The sequence below is a fragment of the Benincasa hispida genome, chromosome 6 (assembly GCF_009727055.1).
Source record: "Benincasa hispida cultivar B227 chromosome 6, ASM972705v1, whole genome shotgun sequence".
NCBI classification, from domain to species: domain Eukaryota; kingdom Viridiplantae; phylum Streptophyta; class Magnoliopsida; order Cucurbitales; family Cucurbitaceae; genus Benincasa; species Benincasa hispida.
In genome coordinates this window covers 37,728,029-37,752,211 of record NC_052354.1, presented here as the reverse complement: position 1 = coordinate 37,752,211, position 24,183 = coordinate 37,728,029, and the positions used below count along the sequence as shown (strand labels likewise).

At 35.0% G+C, this 24,183-nt stretch overlaps 1 protein-coding gene across 1 annotated transcript; it reads right to left on the bottom strand.

Annotated features, from left to right (window-relative positions):
* Window positions 1-1,204: 1,204 nt before the first annotated feature.
* LOC120079625 lies at window positions 1,205-17,723 on the bottom strand. Its single transcript, XM_039033886.1, has 5 exons — window positions 17,495-17,723; window positions 15,584-15,659; window positions 14,930-15,043; window positions 14,703-14,804; window positions 1,205-1,497 (listed from the first exon to the last, which is right to left on the bottom strand). Exons 1-5 carry the CDS (start codon window positions 17,593-17,595, stop codon window positions 1,453-1,455), a joined length of 438 nt encoding a protein of 145 aa, XP_038889814.1. The 5' UTR covers window positions 17,596-17,723; the 3' UTR covers window positions 1,205-1,452.
* Window positions 17,724-24,183: the final 6,460 nt, after the last annotated feature.

Below are 24,183 nucleotides of genomic sequence, written 5' to 3'. Positions count from 1 at the left end.
GCGGACTCGAAGGAAACGAACGACGATGAGGAACTCAAAGAAAACGAATGGTGATGGTGAAATCAAAACTGAGAAACAGTGACAATGGACTTAGAGCAGATGAACAACGGACCTAATTCAACTTTTAATTTTATTTTTTCATATTTTTTATATATGCTGTGATATATATGTATTTTTTTTTTTAAACTTTCGTAGAAAATTTGATATATATTGTGATATATGTATTTGTTTACTTGATATAAACAAAAGTTTTTTTTTTATTCACTTTACATATTATGACATATACAAATTTTGATTGTAATTTCCAACTACCTAAATGGCATATATGATATATATACTTTGATGTAAATAAAATGTTGAAAATTTATGCACCGTGGCATATTTCATATACTTCATATACTGGTTTATAGTATGATTTATGTCAAACGTTAAATCAATCTCTAATTTATAAATTGTAATGTAGTTCATATATTCATTAGAATATTTCTAAATACCTAATAAAATGTTTTAAGATGTATTTAAAATAATCATGAATCCAAAAAAAACCAATAAGTTGATATAGGAAAATAAACGTAAATAAAAAATAAAATTTCATTAAATGTATTCTCTCCAAATTGAAAAATATTGTGATATATGTATTCATTTACTTGGTATAAATGAGAATTGTATTAATCTATTTGTATGTGCTCCAAGGTATATTGACATACATATCATACCATCAGAGAATAACAATAGAACATATTATAGAATAATACTCAAAACAAACAAAGATATACATAACATAATATTAAAAATCAAAGTACCCGTGAAATGAAAAATAAAATAATACATTTTCTCTCTCCAATTGAAAATAGAAAAAAATATATATATTAAATTCATATTCTCACTCCATAAAAAAATGTAATCTCTCTCTTAAATATTTAAATATAAAAATCAAATATAAATAAATAAAAAATGTATAATTGTCTACAATTAATACTAAAAGTCACCTTTAAAAAAAATCAAATTTTAAGACAAAATATGGAGCATTTTTTAAGGCTTCTAGGTAGAAACCCCTTATTATAAAGGAACAATAGAACCCCATCTACTGAACTATGGTTTTTCTTCTCTCACTCGACATGAAAGCTTGATGTTAAAGTTTTAAAAGGCAGATGGTTATACATTTGATTGCATTGCCAATATATCTTCCAAACCAAAGACCATCTAAATAAGCTGTGCTTCATGCCACTGCCTTCACAATTAAATCACAAATTTTTAATATGAAATGTGAAGAATTCAAATGAGAAGAATCAGCCCAACAAAATATCTTCAACACCAGTTTTTTAAGGCTCTTAATATTCTTCTTTTTTTTCTTCTTTTTCTTATTTTTTACAACAAACAAGCAATAAAACTTGCTTGAACATGTTTTAAAGACTTTCATTCAAACTTCTCTTTTCCCTCTTGAAGATGTCCCTACCCTATGAAGAAGTTGATAACGGTGCTGAAGTAGCCACCCAACTGGAAAATAAGTGAAGAAACTGTAATGTCGGTCATCGCATCTCACATATCTATAAACTATATTGTTACATTTTTAATTTTAGTTTTTCTTTGTTTATAAAAACTAAAGCTTGTTTACTGGAAACTTCTACAGGAAAGAACATGTAAGCTTATGTACAACAATATTGGACTACTGAGCTATATAGATGTAGGTCATTGCATCGCATCTCATTCTATGATCAAGTTAAAATTGAAAAGAAAATAGTGTAATATTATTCTTCTATATCTATCAATCAAATATAAGTAAGGTCTTCTTCTGTGAGAAAAATCTTACAGATATAAATGTTGAATATACAAATAATAAACATCCGTATTACAAGAGAGAAAGGAAATCCAACCGTTCACATACCTAGTTTTTTTTTTTTAATCAAAATTTTGATCATAGAAATACAAAGTGCATTTTTTTAATTATGCTTCAAGCCTACAAATCAAAAGGGTTAAAACTGTATTGCCCCGAAGAGAACAAAAAATTATGTGAGTATGGGCATGTCTTTTAAAAAAAAAAAAAATCATATTTTACCCAAAATTCTCTTCAGGGAACAAGTTAAATTTAGAAGACATTTTTTAGAAATATCTCAACCCTTTCCTTATGTTAGTCATTGTGACATGTCTATCCTAAGTCCTCCAATGTCTGTCTCTTATACACATCTAGATGTGTATAAGAGACAGTGTCTATCCTAAGTCCTCCAATGTCAAGTATAGAAATTTCTCATTCAAATGGAGAAATACTACAAACTAACCCTCCAAGTCAAATTCCTCAGGGAACAAGTTAAATTTAGAAGACATTTTTTAGAAATATCTCAACCCTTTCCTTATGTTAGTCATTGTGACATGTCTATCCTAAGTCCTCCAATGTCAAGTATAGAAATTTCTCATTCAAATGGAGAAATACTACAAACTAACCCTCCAAGTCAAATTCCTAATTTAAAGTTTTATAGTAGAAGCGCAGTCAATTAAAGGAACCGACCAGAGAGTTGATTCTACACAAAACCAATTTGAAAATCTGATAAAAGATGCTGGAAGTTCCTATTTGGTATCCAAGTCCCTACACAGAAAATACACACATACACCCAACAAAACACACAAACACCACCAAAACAGGATATCACAGCCTCCCCTGTATGATAGTATTATTATCAACAAATATCCTAGGAGTCTAAGGATATTACATTCACAAGATAACAACAAGAACAAGAAAGACAAAATGCAAGAATGTAAAGAAGAACCACTCGGCTATTCGAGAGAGTCCCCTCTCCTTCGATGAGCTTTTGCTCCCAAAAACATTCCCGCTCACATTAATTCCCAAACCCTACAAAAACCCTTTCAACTGGTCCCCTCCATTTCACCGTACACTATCCCACAACGATCAAACGGTCAGTTGGTCCCCACCTCCCTTTCTGCTCGAGTAATTCCTTTCTTACCCTTCTTTCTATTAGGAACCAAGGTAGTATGAGATGTCTTTGTCCCACATTGGTTAGAATGGCATGACCGTACTTAAGTGGCTTGACTCTCCCACCCCAATAGCTAGCTTTTGAGGTGTGGTTCTCAAGGTGCAAGTACCTAACAATAGTCTTGTTGAAAATAGAGTTATTAACCTAAGGGCATTTATGTAATTGTGTAAGACCCCTAGGGTTTCCTACTGTCTATTTATAGAGTGTGTCCCTGTGTGTTCAATGTATCGGATTTAAAACAGAATATGAAAAGTCTTATATCGTGATTTTTCTCCATGTACTAGGGTTTCTACGTAACCTTGTGTTCTTCTCTTCTCTATTCTTTAATTTTTAACATGGTATTAGAGCGTGGTGACGAAACCCTAGCTGTTATGGAAGAGAATCAACCCCAATCTTCTTCTGTTGATGGATCTTCGAATTTTGACATGAAAACGGCGATCCGAGAAGCTGTAAAAGAATGTTTTCAGGATGTACTACCAGAGTTAATTTCTGCTATCTAGTTGCAATCATCAGAAAGTCGGCATCAATGGGAACCATCACGTCAGATTGCGCCGATCGGGTCTCTCCACGCAGAAACAAGCTGAGGCCGCAAAGAACAGACGACCTACAATCGGAGCTGTCATGATCAGGGCAGATTCAGCAGCCTTGGACGCGAAGAGCAGGTTGGCCGCGAAGAACAGATGACCTTCGACCAAAGCTATCACAATCGAGGAAGAATCGGGAGCATCGGACGCGAGGAGTATGGTTATCGGTTCGATCTGAACAGGTTTGGTGCCGGTCTGGAGCAAACCCAAGTTTCTGCGCCGTTGTCTAACAATCCCGACCAGCCCGACCCAAGTACGACCCGCGTGATTCCTTCACAGCCCGACCTAACCAGAACAACCCGAATACGACTCGTGTGATTCCTTCACAGCCCGACCTGACCAGACCGACCCAAGCTCTTCCTTCACAGCCTAACCCGATGGTCCTTCTATGGTCAACAGAAGAGGTTTTGACCAGCTTAAGCAACCAGCACCTGTTCCAACCACTTGTAGTTCAACTCGTTATCCGGACGATGCAACGGTTGGCTTACCTACAACAGCAGATTTCTGATTTGGATATGATGTTCGGCGCAAATCCTCAACCAGTTTATTCAGAAAATCCAATAAACTCATTGCCTATTATGCCTAATGTTTCCTACTTATTTGGTTCGATGGGTAATTTTGCAGGATTTATCGTAGGGGAAAAATCAAATGGCCAGAACTATTTTTCCTGGTCCCAATCAATCCGGATGGCCTTGGAAGGGTGTCACAAGTTTGGATATTTGACAGAGGAAATTCCAAAGTTGGCACCAAGTGATCCACAAGAACGAATTTGGAAAGGGGAAGATTCGTTGTTACGGTCTGTTTTGGTGAATAGTATGGAACCCCAGACAGGAAGACCACTACTGTATGCTGCAACAGCCAAGGATATCTAGGAGGCAGCGCAAGATCTATATTCTAAAAGATAGAATGCCTCTCGGCTATATACACTCCATAAACAGGTCCATGAGTGCAAACAAGGGTCCATGGATGTTACTTCTTATTTTAACAAACTGTTAATGCTATGGCAGGAAATGGACTTGTGTAGAGAGATTGTCTGGAATTGTCCACAGGATGGAGCCCAATATTTGAAGATTGAGGAAGCAGATCGTGTTTATGTGTTTTTGACTGGATTAAACCCAAAGTTTGAGGGTGTCTGTAGTCGGATATTGGGCCAGCGCCCGACTCCTTCACTTAGAGAAGTCTGTTATGAAGTACGGCTAGAAGAAGATTGGTCATGTGCCATGAATAATACCATTTCTACTACTGATGCAGTCGCCTTTGTCGCCAAGCCTTCAGGTACTGATGGTGATAAAAAATCTCCACCTGTTTGTGAACACTATAAGAAGTTGTGGCATACAAAGGACCAATGTTGGAAATTACACGGGAAGCCCCCAAATAACAGGCGACGACAGTCTCTAGACAAATCTAATCCTAGTCGTGCCCTAGTAAGTGACTCAGTAGATGAACCAACTCAGAAGCAATCTTCTGGTGACAGTAAACATAGCTCGAGTACAGTTGGGGTGAGTACAATTGCACAGTTAGGTAATTTCCCTTATTTTGGCCTTATTAGTATAAATGGTAAAAAACCATGGATTGTGGATTCAGGGGCTAATGATCACCTTACAAGTTCCTCAGAGCTATTTATGTCATATAATCCAAGTGCTGATAATGAGCGTATTCGAATTGCAGACGGGTCATTTGCCCCCGTTGCAAGAAAGGGCAATATCTCTCCGTTTAATAGTTTAATCCTACGTGATACCTTACATGTGCCTAAAATATCATATAATTTGTTATCTAGCAATAAAATAACAAGAGATTTGAAGTGTGAGGCGATTTTCTCACCAGATACCATTTTGTTTCAGGATCTGAAATCGGGGATGACGATTGGCACTGCTCGGCACGATAGGGGACTATACTTCCTTTCTGACGAAGCTTCCTTTAGGAATGATCACCAATCTGGGTTTATGTCTTTAAATTTCTCTGTTTCTGAACATGATGTTATGTTATGGCATTTTCGCTTAGGACATCCGAATTTTCAATATATGAAGTATTTATTTCCTCATTTATTTCATAATGCTAGTACTTCTTTTAATTGTGATGTGTGTATTCGTGTCAAGCAACATCGGGTTTCTTTTCGTTCTCAGCCTTACAAACCCTCGAGTCCATTCTCTCTTGTTCATAGTGATGTATGGGGTCCCTCACCGGATACTACTTCCATTGGTAAACGGTAGTTTGTCACGTTTATAGATGATCACACCCGTCTCACCTGGATTTTCCTTCTTACTGATAAATCTGAAGTGTCATTTGTTTTCCAACAATTTTACACAACTGTTGAAACTCAATTTCAAACAAAGATTGGGATTTTAAGAAGTGATAATGGACGAGAATTTTTTAATACCTCTTTCAGAGAGTTTCTTGTTTCTAAACGTATTGTTTACCAGAGCTCGTGTGCTTACACTCGGCAATAAAATGGAGTAGCTGAGCGTAAAAATCGGCATCTGGTTGAGGTAGCCCGGTCTCTTATGTTATCCGCCAATCTTCCGTCATACCTCTGGGGAGATGCAGTTCTCACTGCTGCTCATCTCATTAATCGAATGTCATCCCGTACTCTTAATCTTCATACCCCTTTAGAATTATTTAAAGAGTCCTTTCCTACTACACGATTGATTTCTGATGTTTCTCTTCGGGTTTTTGGTTGTGTTGCTTTTGTTCACTCCCATGGTCCAAACCGTACGAAATTTACTCCTCGTACTCAGAAGTGTGTCTTTGTTGGATACCACTCCATCAACGTGGATATAAATGCTATCACCCGTCATCTAGAAAGTACTATGTCTCCATGGATGTCACCTTTCTCAAGGATCAATCGTTTTTCCCAGTTAGTCATATTCAAGGGGAGAACATAAATGAGGAGACTAACCGGTCATCTTATGCTATTCCTTTAGAGTCAACATCCATTCAAACCTTGTCTAATCCTAGTCCTGAGCATGATGGTCTGGTCCTTCCTACCAATCAAATTCCTTGGAAAACTTACTACAAGAAGAATCTCAGGAAGGAAGCAGTGTCGCCTGTTGAACCAGAACTGCCGACTCCAGTGCAGGAGTCAGACCCACCATCAGGTCCAAGTACGTATATTCCTAATGATGTTGATATATGTATGGAGACTGATGAAGGCAGGCAAGACAAGGGGGAAGGAAGCAGTAATACTAAAAGAGTGATAGAAGGGGAAACTGCAGAGGATGAAATGATCCTTGCTAGTGATGATATGGAAGATACTACTGAAGTTTCTGATACACAGATGGTCAATCGTGGTGAGGAGCCTAGAGAGGTGAAAGAACGTGATGCATCACTTGATCTTCCCATAGCCCTGAGGAAAGGTACTCATTCATGTACTAAATACCCTATTCATAGTTACATGACGTATAGTAATTTAGCATCCGAGTTCAAGGCATTTACTACTAGCTTGGACACTGAGGTGGTTCCAGATAACATAAGTGTTGCAATGAAAAAACCAGAATGACGACCTGCTGTTATGAAAGAAATAAGAGCTCTGGAAAAGAATAGAACCTGAGAACCGGTGACTTTGCCTGAAGGACACAAGACAGTTGGATGTAAATGTACTATAAAGTACAAGTCAGATGGGACAATTGACCGGTACAAGGCTAGACTCGTTGCAAGAGGCTTTACTCAAACCTATGGAGTAGATTATTCTGACTATTTCACCTGTGGCAAAACTTAACACGATCCGAGTACTTTTGTCAGTTGCTGTGAATAAAGATTGGCCTCTACACCAACTTGATGTTGAAAATGCGTTTTTGAATGGGGAACTTGAGGAGAAAGTCTATATGAGTCCCCCTCCTAGGTTCGAGAGTCAATTAAAAAATAAGGTGTGTAGATTGCGGAAGTTGCTATACGGATTGAAACAATCTCCAAGGGCCTGGTTTGACAGGTTCACAACGTTTGTGAAAGCACAAGGGTATGTTCAAGGGCATTCTGATCACAATCTGTTTATAAAAAGATCAACATCAGGGAAGATAGTTGTTCTTATTGTTTACGTTGATGACATTGTTTTATCTGGAGATGATGATGTAGAGGTCACAAGACTAAAAACAGAGATGGCTAGAGAGTTTGAAATTAAAGACCTCGAGAAGCTAAGATACTTTCTGGGAATGGAAGTGGCTCGCTCAAAAGAGGGTATATCAGTTTCTCAACGAAAATATACTCTAGACTTGCTAAAAGAAACAAGTATGACTAGGTGTAAACCTGTTGACACACCAGTAGAATACAATGCGAAACTCGGTGATAAGAATGATAGAATTCCTGTCAATAAAGAAAGGTATCAGCGGTGAGTTGGGAAGTTGATATACTTTTCTCACACAAGACCATATCTTTTATGCAGTAAGTGCTGTGAGTCAGTTTATGCAAGCTCCTTGTGAAGATCATATGATAGCAGTTGAACGTATTCTTCGGTATCTGAAAGGAACTCCTGGTAAAGGCCTAATGTTCAGGAAAACCGATAAACGATTTATTGAAGCTTACATTGATTCTGACTGGGCAGTGTCTGTTGTTGATAGAAAATCTATGTCTGGGTATTGTACGTTTGTCTGGGGAAATCTAGTCACCTGGAGAAGTAAAAAACAAGGAGTTGTTGCTAGAAATAGTGCTGACGCTGAGTATCGGGCCATGAGTCTAGGGATTTGTGAAGAAATCTGGTTGAAGAAAGTATTATCAGATCTCCAGCAAGATAATGAGCTTCCAATGAAATTGTTTTGTGATAACAAAGCTGCCATCAGTATTGCAAACAACCCAGTTCAACATGACAGAACTAAACACATAGAGATAGACAGACACTACATTAAGGAGAGGTTGGACAGTGGAAACATATGCATTCCTTATATTCCTTCAAACCAACAAGTTGCTGATGTTCTTACAAAAGGATTACTGAGACAAAATTTTAATTATTGTGTAAGCAAGTTGGGCCTTGTCGATATTTATGCTCCAACTTGAGGGGAAGTGTTGAAAATAGGGTTATTAACCTAGGGACATTTATGTAATTGTGTAAGACCCATAGGGTTTCCTAGTGTCTATTTATATAGTGTGTCCCTGTGTGTTCAATGTATCAGATTTAAAACAGAATAAGAAAAGTCCTTATATCGTGGTTTTTCTCCCTGTACTAAGGTTTCCACGTAACCTTGTGTTCTTCTCTTCTCTATTCTTTAATTTTTAACAAGTATCAAAGCCAGTTGCTGACATTCCAAAGTGGAACCGGCGGAGGGTTCTAACTGGGTATGGCCGAGTGAAGTACCGCCAGAGTAGCCACCGGGACATCAACCTTCCAGGAATGGGGTATTGTTAGGAACCAAGGTAGTATGGGATGCCTTTGTCCCACATTGGTTAGAATGGGATGACTAATGTGGTACTTAAGGGGCTTGGTTCTCCCACTCCAATAGCTAGCTTTTGAGGTGTGGTTCTCCAAGGTGCTCAAGTACCTAACACTTTCTTTCATATACTCACATAATGGGAGGCCTCAAAACCCCTATCCAATTCTCGATGATGAAAGGTTAGATAATCCTTCTTCTATCCCCAACCTAATCTCTTAAATGTTCAAAATACCTTACCTATTATCTTTGATCTTGATATTCTGATTGCTATTAGGAAAGGTACTAGAACTTGTACCAAAAATCTCATTGCAAATTACAATCTCATATGAAAAACTATCAAATAGTCATAGAATCTTCACATCTAGGATAAACAACTTATTTTTTTTATAAGATAGGATAAATTATTTATTTGTTCTAAGGAATACACAAGAAGCCCTAGATGATCCAAATCGGAAACTGACAGTTATGGAGGAAATGAATGCTCTAAGACAGAGTGGTACTTGGAAAATAACAAACTTATCATAGGATAAGAAAACCGTGGGGTGCAAATAGGTGTTTAAAATGAAGTGTAATGTTGACAATAGTGTTGAAAGGTACAATGTCATATTAGTAGCTAAAGGCTTTACTCAAATGTATGGAATTCATTATTCGAAGACTTTTGCTCTGGTAGCAAAAACCAACTTCATTAAAGTTCGTCTCTTGCAGCTCATTTGGATTGGCTTCTTCATCAAAACTTGTGGATTAAAGAAATCATCATATGACCTCAAATAGTCTCTAATAGACTAGTTCGAACGCTTTGGAAAAGCAATCACTAGTTATAATTACCAACAAAGTCAATCAAACCATACAATCTTCTATAAACACTCTAAGAGTAATAAAACTGCTATTTTAATTGTCTATATTGATGACACTATTCTCACCGGAAATGATGGAGAAGATTTGGTTGACCTTGAGAACAAGCTTGCAAGTGAGTTTTAAATCAAAGGCTTGGGAGCTTTAAAATATTTTTTAGAGATGGAGTTTGTAAGATCTAAGAAAGAGGTTTTTGTTAATAAGAGAAGATATGTTATTGACTTACTTCAAGAGCCAGGTTTACTTGGTTGTCGGATAACAAAAAAATCCTATCGAACCAATTTGAAATTACAAGCGGCAGATCTTGAAATAAAGAACAAAGACAGATATGAAAGACTTTGTAGGTAGATTAACCTATTTATCTCTCACATGTCCCGATATAGCATTTATAGTAAATATGGCGAGTCAATTTATGCACTCACCTAGACCCACTTATTTCGAAACAAGAACTCCCAACAATGTTTTAAAAACCGTGGGAGGGCGTACGCCTCAAGGTGAGGCGGCAGGCTTAAGCCTTCAAATTTTGAAGGATAAATTAAATGGGTTGGGCCCCACTGCACCGAAAATAATTAACTTTGATATTTGCATGTATCTATCTTGAACATTGCACCTTGGGATGAAATGGAACTGTACAAAATACTTATTTAAAACCACACTAAACACTACTAAAAACCACACTAGACAACACTAAAAGACAGAGGTTAGTGGTCTAAATAGAATCAGTGGAGGTACAACTTTTCCTTCAATTTTCACTTCCAGCCAGAAAATTCTACCAGATTCAGTGTCAAAGCTCCCAAGGTTAGATTATTTCCCCTCCCTTTTTATCTTCATAGTAAAATGGTTTTCTATCTTCTTTGGTTTTTTTAAAGAGCTTTTTTAAACTTTAATAGTTACTGTCCAGTTTTAGAGAAATTTTTTTCCTAACTTCTGGCTTTTTATAATTACTTTCTAGACCACAAAGTTTTTATTTGACTCATTTTTTTTATGTATTCTTTATTTTCCTAAATAAAGATTTTTATTTATTTTTTTTAGGGAAGATCCTAGTAGTGATAACTATAATGATAATGATGAGATCTTTTTCTTCCATGAATAATTTTGAGTATGTTAAGTAGTTTAAGTAATATTATAATGTTAAGAACATATAAGATTTTATGTTTTATGATTTAATTAAGTTTTCTTAATTTAAAATGAGGCTTACGCCTCATACCGACTCAAGGCCGTCTTAAGCCTTTTAAAACAGACTCCAAGTAAAGGTATATTATTTTAGAAACATGATCATTTTCATGTGGAGGTGTACTATGTCAGATTGGGCTGGAAGTACTATTGATAGAAGATCTACTTATGGCTATTGTTCATTTGTGGGAGAAAATTTAGATACATGGCGTAGTAAAAAAAACAAATTATAATAGCCTAATAGTAGCATTGTAGTAGAATTTAGAGCCTTAACCCATAGAATTTGTGAAGGTACACAGATTAACAGGATCCTTGAAGAACTGAAAGTATCTGAAAGAACACCTCTACGAGTTTATTGTGATAACAAGGCCGTCATCGCTATAACTTATAATCCAATTCTACATGACAAACAAAGCACATAAACGGCATTTCTCTTTTTTTTTTTTTTTTTTTTTTTGATGAAGAAACATTTCATTGATAAATGAAATAAGGGGAAAACCCCAAGCACCCATAGATGATTACAAGAAAGATTTCCAATTGGCATCTAAAAAGGATAAACTATAGTGGTAAAAAGGGTGCTTCACCAAGAAAAAGCGGTAAAAGGAACCAATTCCAAAAATCTAATAAAATAGGAGAAAAAATCACGAAAAAGACAACCATTTCTCTCACCCTAAAGAAGCCAAAAGAAGGCACGCAACAAAGCCAACAAAATCATCTTTTTAGTACCACCGAAAGGATGACCCACAAATAAAGTAGCAAGAAGATCAAAGATAGAATTAGGGCATGGCATAGAATAATCAAAAGCCGCCATAATAACAATACAAAATCCATAAGCAAAAGTGCAGGGCACAAACAAATGGGTTGGAGATTCATAATAATGTCAACACATGAGACACCAAGCGAAAGAGACATATAAGGCACTCACTGCTAAAGACGATCGGCAATGTTAACAACACCCCAGCTAAGCTCCCAAAGAGAAATATATAGTTTCAATCTACTTTCCTCGTTATGAGCATAAAGCCCCATAGTATGGAACCCCAGAAAAAGACCGACCCAACTTAAATGGGATATGATAGCTTCTTTATGGTCTAACATTCTTGCCAATACATTATCCTCATTCAATTCTGGATTGAATCTCTAATAAAAAAATATAGCTCCATGAGCAAAAGCCCCTGTCATAATGAGTCCTGCTATGTATTGGTGATGGGTATTATAGTGCGGCTTGAGTAGTAAAGTCTTGTGCTATGAATGCATAAGCAGGTAAAGCGTACATGTATTGAGCTACCAAGTAATAACCCCTAAAAAGGCGAAGAAGGTTCTTCAAATAAGAACCTTCTCAAATAACAGAGTAAAGATCAAATAAAAACAGATAGTCGTTCCAACCAAATCAACCATAAGAGATTTAACAGTAAACATGGAAGAGGAATCAAGAGGCCATGAACATAAATCAGGAGCGGAACGAAATCTGTCAACCGATAAAAGATGAGATAAATAAGCCCATTCAATAATCTCCAAATCATTAAGGTTGCGGTAGAGATGCAAATCACAAGCATTTGTTGAAGGATTCCAAAAATTTGCAATTTTAGCCTCAAGATGATGGGTAAGACAGAAGAGCCTTGGAAAAACGGTAGAAATCTCAGCACAATTAAGCCAAGAATCATTTCAGAAAGAAATAAATTCACCATCACCTAAACCACGACCTATCCAAATTCAAGAAAATAGTTGTAGGAGCCCGAAACAAAGATAAATAGTATGTGGACAAACTCAAAAGAGTTTCCTGAATAAGAGTATGTTTGCCACCCTTAGAAATATAGGCATACTACCAATTATGAAGTTTCTATTGAAATCTCTCCACTATCGAGTTCCAAAAGTTAATAGACTTTGAGTTTCCACCCAAAGGCAGACCCAAATAAGTAGTAGGCCAAAAACCTCTTTTACAACCAAAAGAATTCACCAACTAATTGAAATTAGAGTCAACAATATGGATCCCAAGAAGCTCACTCTTGGAGAAATTAATCTTAAGACCAGAGGCACGTTCAAAAATGCAAACAATATCAAATAGATTCTGCAAAGCCAACGATCTACTGTGGAGAACAAAAGAGTACCATCAGCAAACTGTAGACGGCTAATAGAGAAAGAAGAGCTACCAATAGGATAAGCAGCAATAAGACCCCTTTTAAAATTGTGGTCCAAAAGACGACTCAGACAATCAGCCACAAGAATGAATTAAAAAAAGGGAGGGGATCTCCTTGTTTGATACCACGGGAGGGAATGATCTTTCCTCTGGGACAACCATTAATAATAATGGAATAATTAGCACAAGAAATGCATCCCCTAATCCAAGTACACCAAAGAGAAGCAAAGCCTTCTGCCTGAAGCATAACATCAAGAAAATCCCAATTAATAGTATCAAAGGCCTTTTATAAATCAAGCTTAAGGACCACCCTAGCCTTATTTTTGAAAGACCAATCATCAATCAACTAATTGGCCATCAAGGAGGCATCCAAAATCTGTCTATTAGTCACAAAAGCGGGCTGATTATCATCAATAGTAGAGGGAAGAACAGTCTTTAAACAATTAGATAAAACACTGGTAGACTAATCGGACGGTAATCAAAGACAGATTTGGAGTTAAATCTTCTTCAGGATGACGCAAATATATGTTTCACTCAGCTTGGCATTCATAATACCCGAGGAGAAGAAATCTTGAATCGAACGCATGATATCAACTTTAATGGTAGTCCAGAAAAATTTGAAAAAATCCATAGTAAATCCACCAGGACCAAGAGATTTACATGATCCAAGAGATGAGACAGCAGCAAAAACCTCCACCTCAGGGGCGCTCAAGATCAGCAGCTTGGGTAGAACTAATAGGGCTCCAGCTTCCGTTGGTCAAAAGGAACCGGAGATTCTTATCCTTTGTAAATAAGGATGAATAACAACCCAAAAATTGTCTTAATGTCTTGGTTAGTCAATAAACTAATAACAATTAAGGATGAAATCTCAGTAATTGTACCTTTGCGACAACGGGCAGCAACAATGCGATCAAAGAAACAAGTGTTTTCATCCCCCTCAATAAGCCATTTAAGTTTAGAACGTTACTGCCAATAAATGTGCTCCTGGACTGTTAAACTTTTAATCTATTCACAACGGGATCGTCGGTTAGATACTTGAGCTGAGTCCAGAAAACCTCTATCCTCTAATTCTTCCAGATGTCTAAGTTGTTCAACTAAGGATGGAATTTTGGATGCCTCCTGTTGAGTAGTATAATACCAATCACGAATATGGAACTTTAAACCTTTCAGCTCCATCATCAAACCATGGTCAGGCCAATCAGAAATAGGATGGGGAGCCCACCAATCCTCAACCAATGCACGGAAGATGGCACCTGAAGCCATGAATTCTCAAAACGGAAAGGAACTAGACCCCAATCATCTCGGCCAAGTAAACTTCTCAACAAACTAGCTATGGATGACATCTACAAACCAGCTGGGAGAGAAGTGTTGGATGTCCATTTTTCTCTTGATATTGGATGTTTATTATGTGTATATTCATCATCTATGTCTATAATATTTTTCCTTTATTGATAGTTGGTTTTTCTTCTATATAAGACCTTGTATTTAATACATAAGATTGAAGAATAATATTACACTATATTCTTCCCATTTTTAACTAAACCAATATAAACTTGTTAAAGGAAAGAAAGGAAGAAAAGGTTAGAGTAAATGTCAAGATGCTATAACTTTTCACCTGTGCCAGAATGCCTTTTCCGGTTTGTCCTTCGATAACAAGCCCAGCCGTCAGACCGATCATTGCCCATGCTCCATTAATCGCTTCTATTTGACGTTTTCTCTACATTCACGTTTCCACAACATTATTTGCAGTCATAAAACTTTGGTATTCAAAAGATCCTGAGGGAACTATCCATATGGTTTATAAACAAGTTTTGCATCATTGATGATGATCACTTCCTTTACCTTGAACTTCTCTTTTGCTTTGATCTTTTCCATTTCTTTCGCGGCGATACGTTTGGCTTCCAAAGGGTCAACCATAATCACCTGCTTGATTAAGTCATCTTTACCAGGAGAGACCTGAACAATTGCCATGATATATGTTTGTTGCAGAAGCAGAACAAAAACCCATAAACAACTTAGAACGTGGCTTTCATTGGGAGAACAAGAATAAAATCATTCAAGCTAAATATGATGAAGGGGTTACTACACTATTACTATACTATCCAGCTATATTAAAATTATATTAAGGAAATGAGGAATACATTGCAGCTTTATGAAAAAGGATCCAGAAGTCAATCACAGATTCTCCAAAGTAAATAAAATTCATAAGATCGAACAACTAGCATAGGAAGAAACTGAACCATGATAATATCAACTGTCAATACACTTAACATCTAAGGAACCAGACAGATAACCTCATCAAATTTCATTTCAATCAAAGAGATGCTGAAATATAGATTCTTTTCAAATCCAGGTGGGGGCGGGGAAGATCTCTCTAAATATATGTTACCATAAAGGACCTAATTAATTTCTAATGACATACCTACAAAATCTTTGACCATATTCAAACCAAATATATTGCCAGTAAACATGTACAAGCCTTGAGTTGAAGCGTACATTAGAGATTTGAAATGCCTGACCCCTCGTTCTGTGAGTACTTCTGCCTACATCTTGGTCCCTACTCCAACCCGACCTGGAAGGGAAAGGAACTATCAAGAATGATACAGCAATTAGCCAAGACAAAATACTATTTCATGAAAAATTAAATTAAATTAAAAGAAAAATAAAAAGATCAAGACAGAAAATGAATTAAACAAATTTATTGAATATTGTTCCAGTTCCTTTCTAGGTCTTTGCTTCTAACTATTTGTTAAATGATACTTCAAAAACTAGAGTTGTAACATTTCCCATGACCAGTCCTCTCCCAACCATGCTCCGTTTGACCTGATCCTAGTTGACATCATTTGGAAAGCCAAGGTGTCGAGAAAGGTGAAAGTTTTCATGTGGGTGTGTATTCAAACAAATCAAAATACTTATGATCGGCTACAAAAGAATCCAAGACTATGTTTACAAAAGATGGGTTGGAAAACCCCGAGCGACTCTTCTTACATGGTGCTGTGTTGTTGCTAGTAGCCTTTGGGCTAATCTTTTCCAGACTTTCGGCTTGCAATGGTGCTTTCCCGACTCTATTGGTGAGGATATAATTCAGCTGGGGAGTGGTTGTTTCTTCACAAGTAAAGCTAAGGTTTTGTGGACAAATGTGTTTATGCTAATATTTGGAGGTTATGGTTTGAGAGTAATCAAAGGCTCTTCAAAGAGAAGTTTTCAAGATCAGACAAGTTTTGGGACTCCATTCATCTCTTTGCTACCATCTGGTGTTTTCCTTCAAATTGGACCTCCTTTTTGTATTGCTTTAGTCCTTGGGGGGAAATCCTCAACTCCTCATCTCCCCTTTTTGTTTGGCCTTTGTCATTAACATATTTTCTCAGAAAAATAAAATTAAAGAAAGAAAGAAAGGTTCTAGTATAGGTCTAAGCTAAGTTCCATAACTTTTTATTTTCCCGACTTGGGTTGTACTTGAAAAGGATGGAGTGTCCCCATCTTTTTCTACAAGGTAAGTGTAGGACACGTGGGAGTTCAGCTTAAGATTCTGGAGAGCCTTCTCTATCATGCTTTGTATTTAATTTATAACCACCAGCTAGAGAAAAGAAGGGACCCTTTACAGAAGGAATGAACAAAGTGCAAGGATTACAGTAAGACAAAGCTGCGAAGAAGATTCACCATTTTTTTTAGTTAATTCGCAGAACAAAAGTAAGTTTTTAAAAACTACCATTTTTTTAGTTTTTAAAACTTGACTTGGTTTTTTAAATGAGGGTAGAATAACAAAACAAAGAAACAAGTAGAGTGGTCTTTAGAAGCTTAATTTTGAAAAACTCAAAAAACCAATGGTTATCCAACGGGACGAATCAAAACCCTTGTTTTTGCCTAGAGCTGGTCAAGTGGACGAAGCCTTCCAAAGACGACTAGTGAAGCCATGAATGAGCAAGGAGAGAAGCTCCATTACCCACTTAAACAAAACAAAAGGCAGAGAAAGAACTTAACAACCAGATATATACAAAGAGAAGCATTACGCTAGGTTCCCAACTCATGAAAGTAAGCACAAGACTTCTCAAAGCATGGCGAACTAAATCCGAACATGGAAAATGTAAATGGCTTAACCAATAATCAGAGCAAGGAACACGAAGTTTCCAAGATATCTCAGAGCAATTAAAACTCAATCAATCCAAAAAAGAAAAGAGGGGAAAGAGAAGCTTCTATTCATCACTAATCATAGCAAAGACTTTAACAACATACGAAAGTTTCGACACAACATCCCAATTTTACAAAGAAATCCATCGTGTATGAAGAAGACAAACAAGAAAAGAAACCCCAATTACACGACATAATCACATGAGATGGAAAAGGGGGGAAACCCCATCAATTAGATCGATTGGGCAAATGGGTATTTGAGGAAGAACCCGAAATTACCTGGAGAAAGTTGCAGAAGGATGAGTATGGCGGAAAGAGAGGTATTGAGAAGGCGGAAGGTTTCCTCCTTTGATGGGTAGAATCAGCGAAGTGGAAGCCATCTCCAAAGTGCAGGGCTTTCTTACATGAATGCTTATCCACTTATAGATTTCAGTTGTCTACATCCATACTCTATCTTCCAGAGAATGACATTTGTGTATTGGCTCTCATATCGCTCGGCTGTACAGAGCTTGTTCTGATCCATCCAAACGGGTATATATATTTGATTATGCTCGTCTCAAGTTCTCCACAATATTGAAAAGAAATGAGATTGAAAATGCCCTAATTTTCAGTTCCTTTGCTATTTTATCTTTTATAAATGATCCTTAAATCATAAAAAACTGTAATTTATTAAATCGAATAGAAATATTAATAACAATTTTTCTCACTCAGTTTGCTTAATTATTAATCTAACGTTTTTTTTCTAAATTTTTTTACTTACAAATATATTTATCATATCGATATATTTATAAAATTAAAATATTGATATCAATATCGACATCGATATTTTAATAATTTATTTTTAATTTTTAAAAAAATATTTTAAATACATTTATATACTTCATTTTGTTTATAACTTTTGAACAAAATTTTGTAAGTCCATCTTTTTATTTTTTAATTTATGAAAGAAATTTGATTAATTTTTCATACTTCTTTTTTTATCTATACTAAAGCATTAAAAAAAATCAAAGTAAAACTTCTTTTTTTATTTACATTTCTTATATATATTTTTTAAATAATTTGATTACTTTTGTTCTACTTCATTTTTATAACTATACTAAAGTTAGAAAGAAAAAAAAAATTAAAAGTTGAAACTTTTTCAATATTCTTTTCATAATTATATTTTTATACTTTAATTTAAAAAGGAAGTTTGATTCATTTTTTATGCTTCATTTTTTTTTTTTTGTTACTAAAACTAAAAAAAAATGTTAAAATCTATTTTTTTTTTTCTTTTCGTAATTACACATTTTTTATACTTTAATTTAAGAAATGAATTTGATTGCGTTTTTTATAATTATACTAAAGCTGAAAAAGGTAAAAATTGAAACTTTTTTTTGTACTTTAATTTAAGAAAACATTATTTTGGAATTTATTGGTTCTCTATATTTTATATTTAAATGAAAATACAAAAATTATTCAAAATTATGTAAATATATTTCTATATACTTGAACATACACAAAAAACCAAACAAAATTGTACAAGTGTCTATCAAGAGAATATATATATATATATATATATATTATGTGTTTCACATAGCTAAAGTGGATTTTCAAATAGTGTTCATGGTAGCTACAAAGGGTTTTAAATAGTCTTTATAGTAGCTAGTTGTGAATTAAAATAATGGAAATAGCAAATTTTTTCAAAATTATAAAAATAGCATAATAAATTTATATAATAGAAAATACTAATTGGTAAATGACAAAACTACCATAAAACAACAAAATTAAATACAAATAAAAATGCAAAGATACAATGTTTCAAAAACAACACGAATACCACAAATACAAACTATTATAATATGATTAAGTTGGTTATTAATCAAGCTCTTCAATTACATTGTATTTATATCCAGATTATTAATCAAGCCTTCAACTTACACTATATCTATATCTTGGTTATTAATAAAGCAAAGTCAGGTACTATCAAAATGTCAGCTAAAATAGTAACTAAATATAAAATATGTATAATTGAATCTAATAACATATACAAAATAATTTAAACCTTATGGGAAAAATATATGGTTAATTTATTAAAAATAAGTATAAAATAATAGATAACCATTCAAATATTTGAATAGATTTTAAATTTGATAAATAAATGAAATATGATAATATATGGATATTTAAAATATCAAATTGGTAGAAAAATTTGGATATTTTATTAAAGTGAGATTAATCCAAAAAGTAGTTATACAGAACTCCGTCATTGTTTATGATTCTACACTTACCATGTATTTATAGTTTTATCAACAACAAAAGTTATGACCTAGACAAAGGTAAGGGATTTTAAAATTCATGGTCATGTGCATGTCATGTGAGTTGTCATAAAGTTTATTATTTGTTGGTTTTACCATTTTTCAAAACTAAACCCTAAAGTATGCCATACGCTCAAATTCCCCTAAAATAATCATAATCTTCCACTGCAATAATAGGGGCCAAACACTTAGTGGGTTATAATAGTCCACTTCACCTAATCCAACTTTGCCTCAAATACCCTAAGTAAATATCGACCCATGAATATATATATGTAATAATATTTTTCTAATTTTCATTATTAATATATTGTATAATATAATTAGCTTTTAAAATTACTTAGGAGTCACTTTGGGCCACTAAGTGGAGTTAATAAGTTTAGAGTTAATACATCGAAATTAGTAGGTTTGTATTCAAGGTGTAGAGTCGTAAGATAAATATTCAAGGTGTAGAGTTATAAGATAAATTTTCTCGATAAGTATGAAAAGTAAAGAAAGTAGAAAAGGCGGAGTTACTCAATAAATGTGAAAATTAGAGATAGAGAGGTAGATGAAGTTACTTGACAAATGCCCCTTAAGATTTTAATGTAGGATAATTGTAATAGGTAGCATATTTAGAGATAATAACTAAGTGTATTATAACATTTTTAAAAAATTATACATGTAGTAAAGTTTATCAACGATAGATTTCTATCGCTGATAGACTCTTACCAACAATGTAGTCTATCGTAGATAGTCTCCTACCAGTAATATGGTCAATCACTAATAGACTATCTATTTTTATCACATCTATAATTTTTTTTTTACATTATGTTATATTTGTTAATACTGTTGATCTAAATGTTATATTTATAACTGTCCCTTTAATGTATGGTTTAATATGAAATATCAATAAATGTACGTATAAATAAATCTTAAATTGAGTGAGAGAAAAAAAAGAAGAAGAAGAGAGATGACAATTCTAATCCTTCATTTCATCCTTCAGATTTAATTTTTCATTTATTACTCTATAAAGTATACTTTGCCTTTTTTGAAGTGTTGATTTTTTTTCACTCATTTCCATTTCTTTTCCATACGTGGTACTACTTTCTTCTTCTTCTTTTTTATTTTTAACAATTTCTTTAACAATTTCTAAGATAGGAGAATTTAACCTCTAACTTTCTAATGATAGTACAATTTTTAAGATGGTAAACACCTATTATTTTTAGTTGTTTCTTTATCTAATTCAAATTCAACTCAGATATTATTTTTTTAATTCAATCAACATTGATCAAGATCTTCGTACTTGTTACAAGTAAAAAAAACCAAGATTATTTACCTCCAACTTTTTTTTTTTTATTAAAATCATAATGTTTTCAATTAAATTATGTTGAGTTTGGTTCTAATTATATAAGTTAATAGTGAGTAACTTCACTATGGGATAAACATTCTAACCTCCAAAAATGCTACAACATGCACATCTTAAAGAAAACAGAAGTTAATACAAAATTAGGCACAACCAATATGCCTTTCTTAAGTATTAAAACAATTGACTAAATGGACTAAACCAGGCTTATAAACTTTTAGGGTGTGTTTGGTATGTGATAAAAGTAGAGAGTTGAGTTGAGTTAAGTTGGTGATTATTATCTGGATAGTTAAATTATCTGGGGAGTTAAATTGTCTGTGTTTGTTGTGCAGAGTTAGTCAAGTTGAGTTGGAAGATCTGATGCAGTTTTTTTTTTGTGAATGAGATTAGTTCTATTTTTTTTATTTCATTCTTTTATTTTTTTAGTTTTATGTTTTGTTATTGTTGATTAATTTTCAAATATACATGTATTTTCTCAAATCATTTATGACATAAACTGGACAATCTCAATTTTTTTTCTCAATTTGTAGAACATAATAGATTATTTTTCATATATTCTTTTCAAAAACTATAATAATTATAATTCTCTTCAATCGGTAAAACATACCAACAAAATATATTTCATATTGCAGCTCAATTAATTGGTATATTGTATATTGTATGTATATATATTGAATGTTTGTATATATATTGAAGGTGTATCTATTGCACATTGAATGTTTGTATGCATATATATCCAAAAAAAATTCACAAAATATATGTTCTTTTCGATATTTATAATATTAGTTATATTTACAAATACAAAAAGTACATGTTTTCAAGTATGCAAAAGTTATCATTCTTTTCGACATGACAGTCCATTGTCCATTTGTTGTTATCCAAAAGAACTATAAACAAAATATAGAGGTGTGGCCAGTCTACATGTTTAATCCTAGTAGACGGAGGCAATACCTCTTCCGTGCGTGTTCTGGTACTGCAAGGAAGCAATATGTCTTCCGAATGTCTGTGACAACGAGATCAATAAGGGTGACTTGATCATCCTCATCCAGCCATCAATGCTATATATGGCATTTACTACTTTCTTCTAACGCCTGAACTCCAACTCATACTTCTCATTTTGCCACAATGCAAGTCTACCCATGTGTGTGCTCTGCATTTCAACAGTCAATCTCATGATGTCGATCATTTCAGCTTGGAATGATAACCCCTTCCTCTTACTGCCTCGAGATGACTTGGCAGGTACACTCACTCTACCTGTAGATTGCTCTGCTGGCTCTTCATCTATTTCATCTTGATTTAATGGTGATTCTGTCTGGCGAACCTTAGGGGTGTGACATTCCTGTGATCCAAGTCGAATCTCATCTTCAAACTTTTTGAATGCATTCGTCGCCATCACGTATGGGTCCTCACTTGATTGCCCTACTACTTTGTCTTTCCCCAATACGGTGGAGAGGTCATCGTAATGTGGGAATGGTTTGTTCCACATCCCCTTCGCATTGGGATGACTCTACATTGATACACATACACATTATTAATATTTATATTATAACACGTATTCGTACATTTTTTTCCTAGAATCTTACCTGAACCCAAAGATCAAAAATCTCCCTCTCGACCTAGACACATTTGAACTCCTCGTTCCAGCCGAACCCCGACTGACTTAACATCTCTGATACTACGTTGTATTGTTTCTTCAAACTCTTCACCTTGCACTCAATGGTGTTCTGATTCAGTGCGCACCTAGGCACTTTCTCATGCAGAATTCGCTCCATGTGTTGTAGGTATCCTGGTCGAAACGTCCCATTATCGGACCTCTAACCGGTCTCCACCAAATACAATAGAGCTTCCACCAACTCAGCGTCCTCCACCTTCGACCATACGTGTTTAGACCTCTTACCATTACCTGCCATTATGCTGCATGCATACGTTTGTTGAATGAAAAGATGCTATAAATTAAACATAAGCACAAAAAAAGGATAAACTACTGAAATTATATGTTCCAATTTAACTTGTTCACACAGAGTCTTGGCACAAAACATTTTCACGACATACTTGGAATGTTCTATAATTAAATTCCATTCAGTAGTAAAAGAAAAGTAAGCAATGAACATTGAATAATCAGGCTCTTTGCCATTGAGTAAACATTTCGACCGCTAAGTCATCCCTGAACTTAGTCCTCTGATGATTCAATAAATTCAATATGATCCCCATCAAGACTAACTGATGCAAAATTCTCCTCATCGGGCACATCAAGCATTGCACCGATTTTCATCTCCCTTGTGATCAAGTTGTGAATAAGGCAACATGCAGTTATTGTTCGACATTGGACTTGTATTGGGTAGAATGATTTTCCCCTAAGAATAGCCCATCACCCCTTTAGCAACCCAAACACTCACTCGATAACGTTCAAGAATGTTACATGTTGAAAAATTCTCTTGTAGTTGTCGATGCATTTCCTGCTTCACGCCAATCGGAGAGATGGTATCGTTCCTCTCTGTACGGTGCCAAGAATCATTCAGCGTTGGAGTATCTAGCATCACATAGGTAATAGTATCCTGTACACGTTTCGAAATGTCATGCACATGTGTTGTGGCTTGTACGCATGTTTAAATAACGTATACGATTATTATAATACCCTTTGGAACCCTCAATCCGTATGGTCGCGAAACCGCATCCCTAAGAACCCTTGAATCGTCTTCAGACCCTTCCCACCCTGGCAAAACGAAGAAGAACTCCTCATTTTGATCATGCACCGCAAGAACGTTTGTGGCAATCTCTTCCTTTCTCGTCCTATATCGAGGTCGATCGACGACACTAACATTCATTTTAATGTATGTGCCGTCTAGCGTATCTAGACAATTCTGTTTCTCTCAAGTGATCAGAATGAATTAAAAATATATATATCGTTGTGTACATATTTATGACGTATTCATATAAAAAACTGAGTACTTTTTGTACCTGAAACCATTACCATTTTCCATCGGTGAATATATTTGTGATCGGTTCTGGTTTTCTTAATAAAACAGTGTGAAGTTGTAAGACTGCCCTAAGAATTGCGTTGAAATATCTCGAAACTGTCTCACCAGACCTTGAAAAGTTTTTGTGTACCACTCGATTCTTGACATCGTGTGCAAGAATGTGTAGGAATATCACAACCATCTCTTCGACGTCCATACATCTTGTTGGTTCCAAACAACCAGTCGACCGTAGCATATTACATAGAATTGTAAAGGTATGTCTATCCATTCGGGTGCTTTCACGACATGCCAAGTCACTCTCGTAAATTAGGCGAAAGAAGGTCAACTGCCTAATGCAATGCCTAGCATATGTCG

Coding starts and splice junctions, on each gene's coding strand:
- LOC120079625 (XM_039033886.1), bottom strand. CDS start 17,595: ATGGCTTCCACTTCGCTGATTCTACCCATCAAAGGAGGAAACCTTCCG. Junction 15,660..17,494: donor CCTTCTGCAACTTTCTCCAG/GTAATTTCGGGT, acceptor TTTCCCTTCCAG/GTCGGGTTGGAGTAGGGACC. Junction 1,498..14,702: donor GAAAAGGCATTCTGGCACAG/GTGAAAAGTTAT, acceptor CTTATTTTCCAG/TTGGGTGGCTACTTCAGCAC.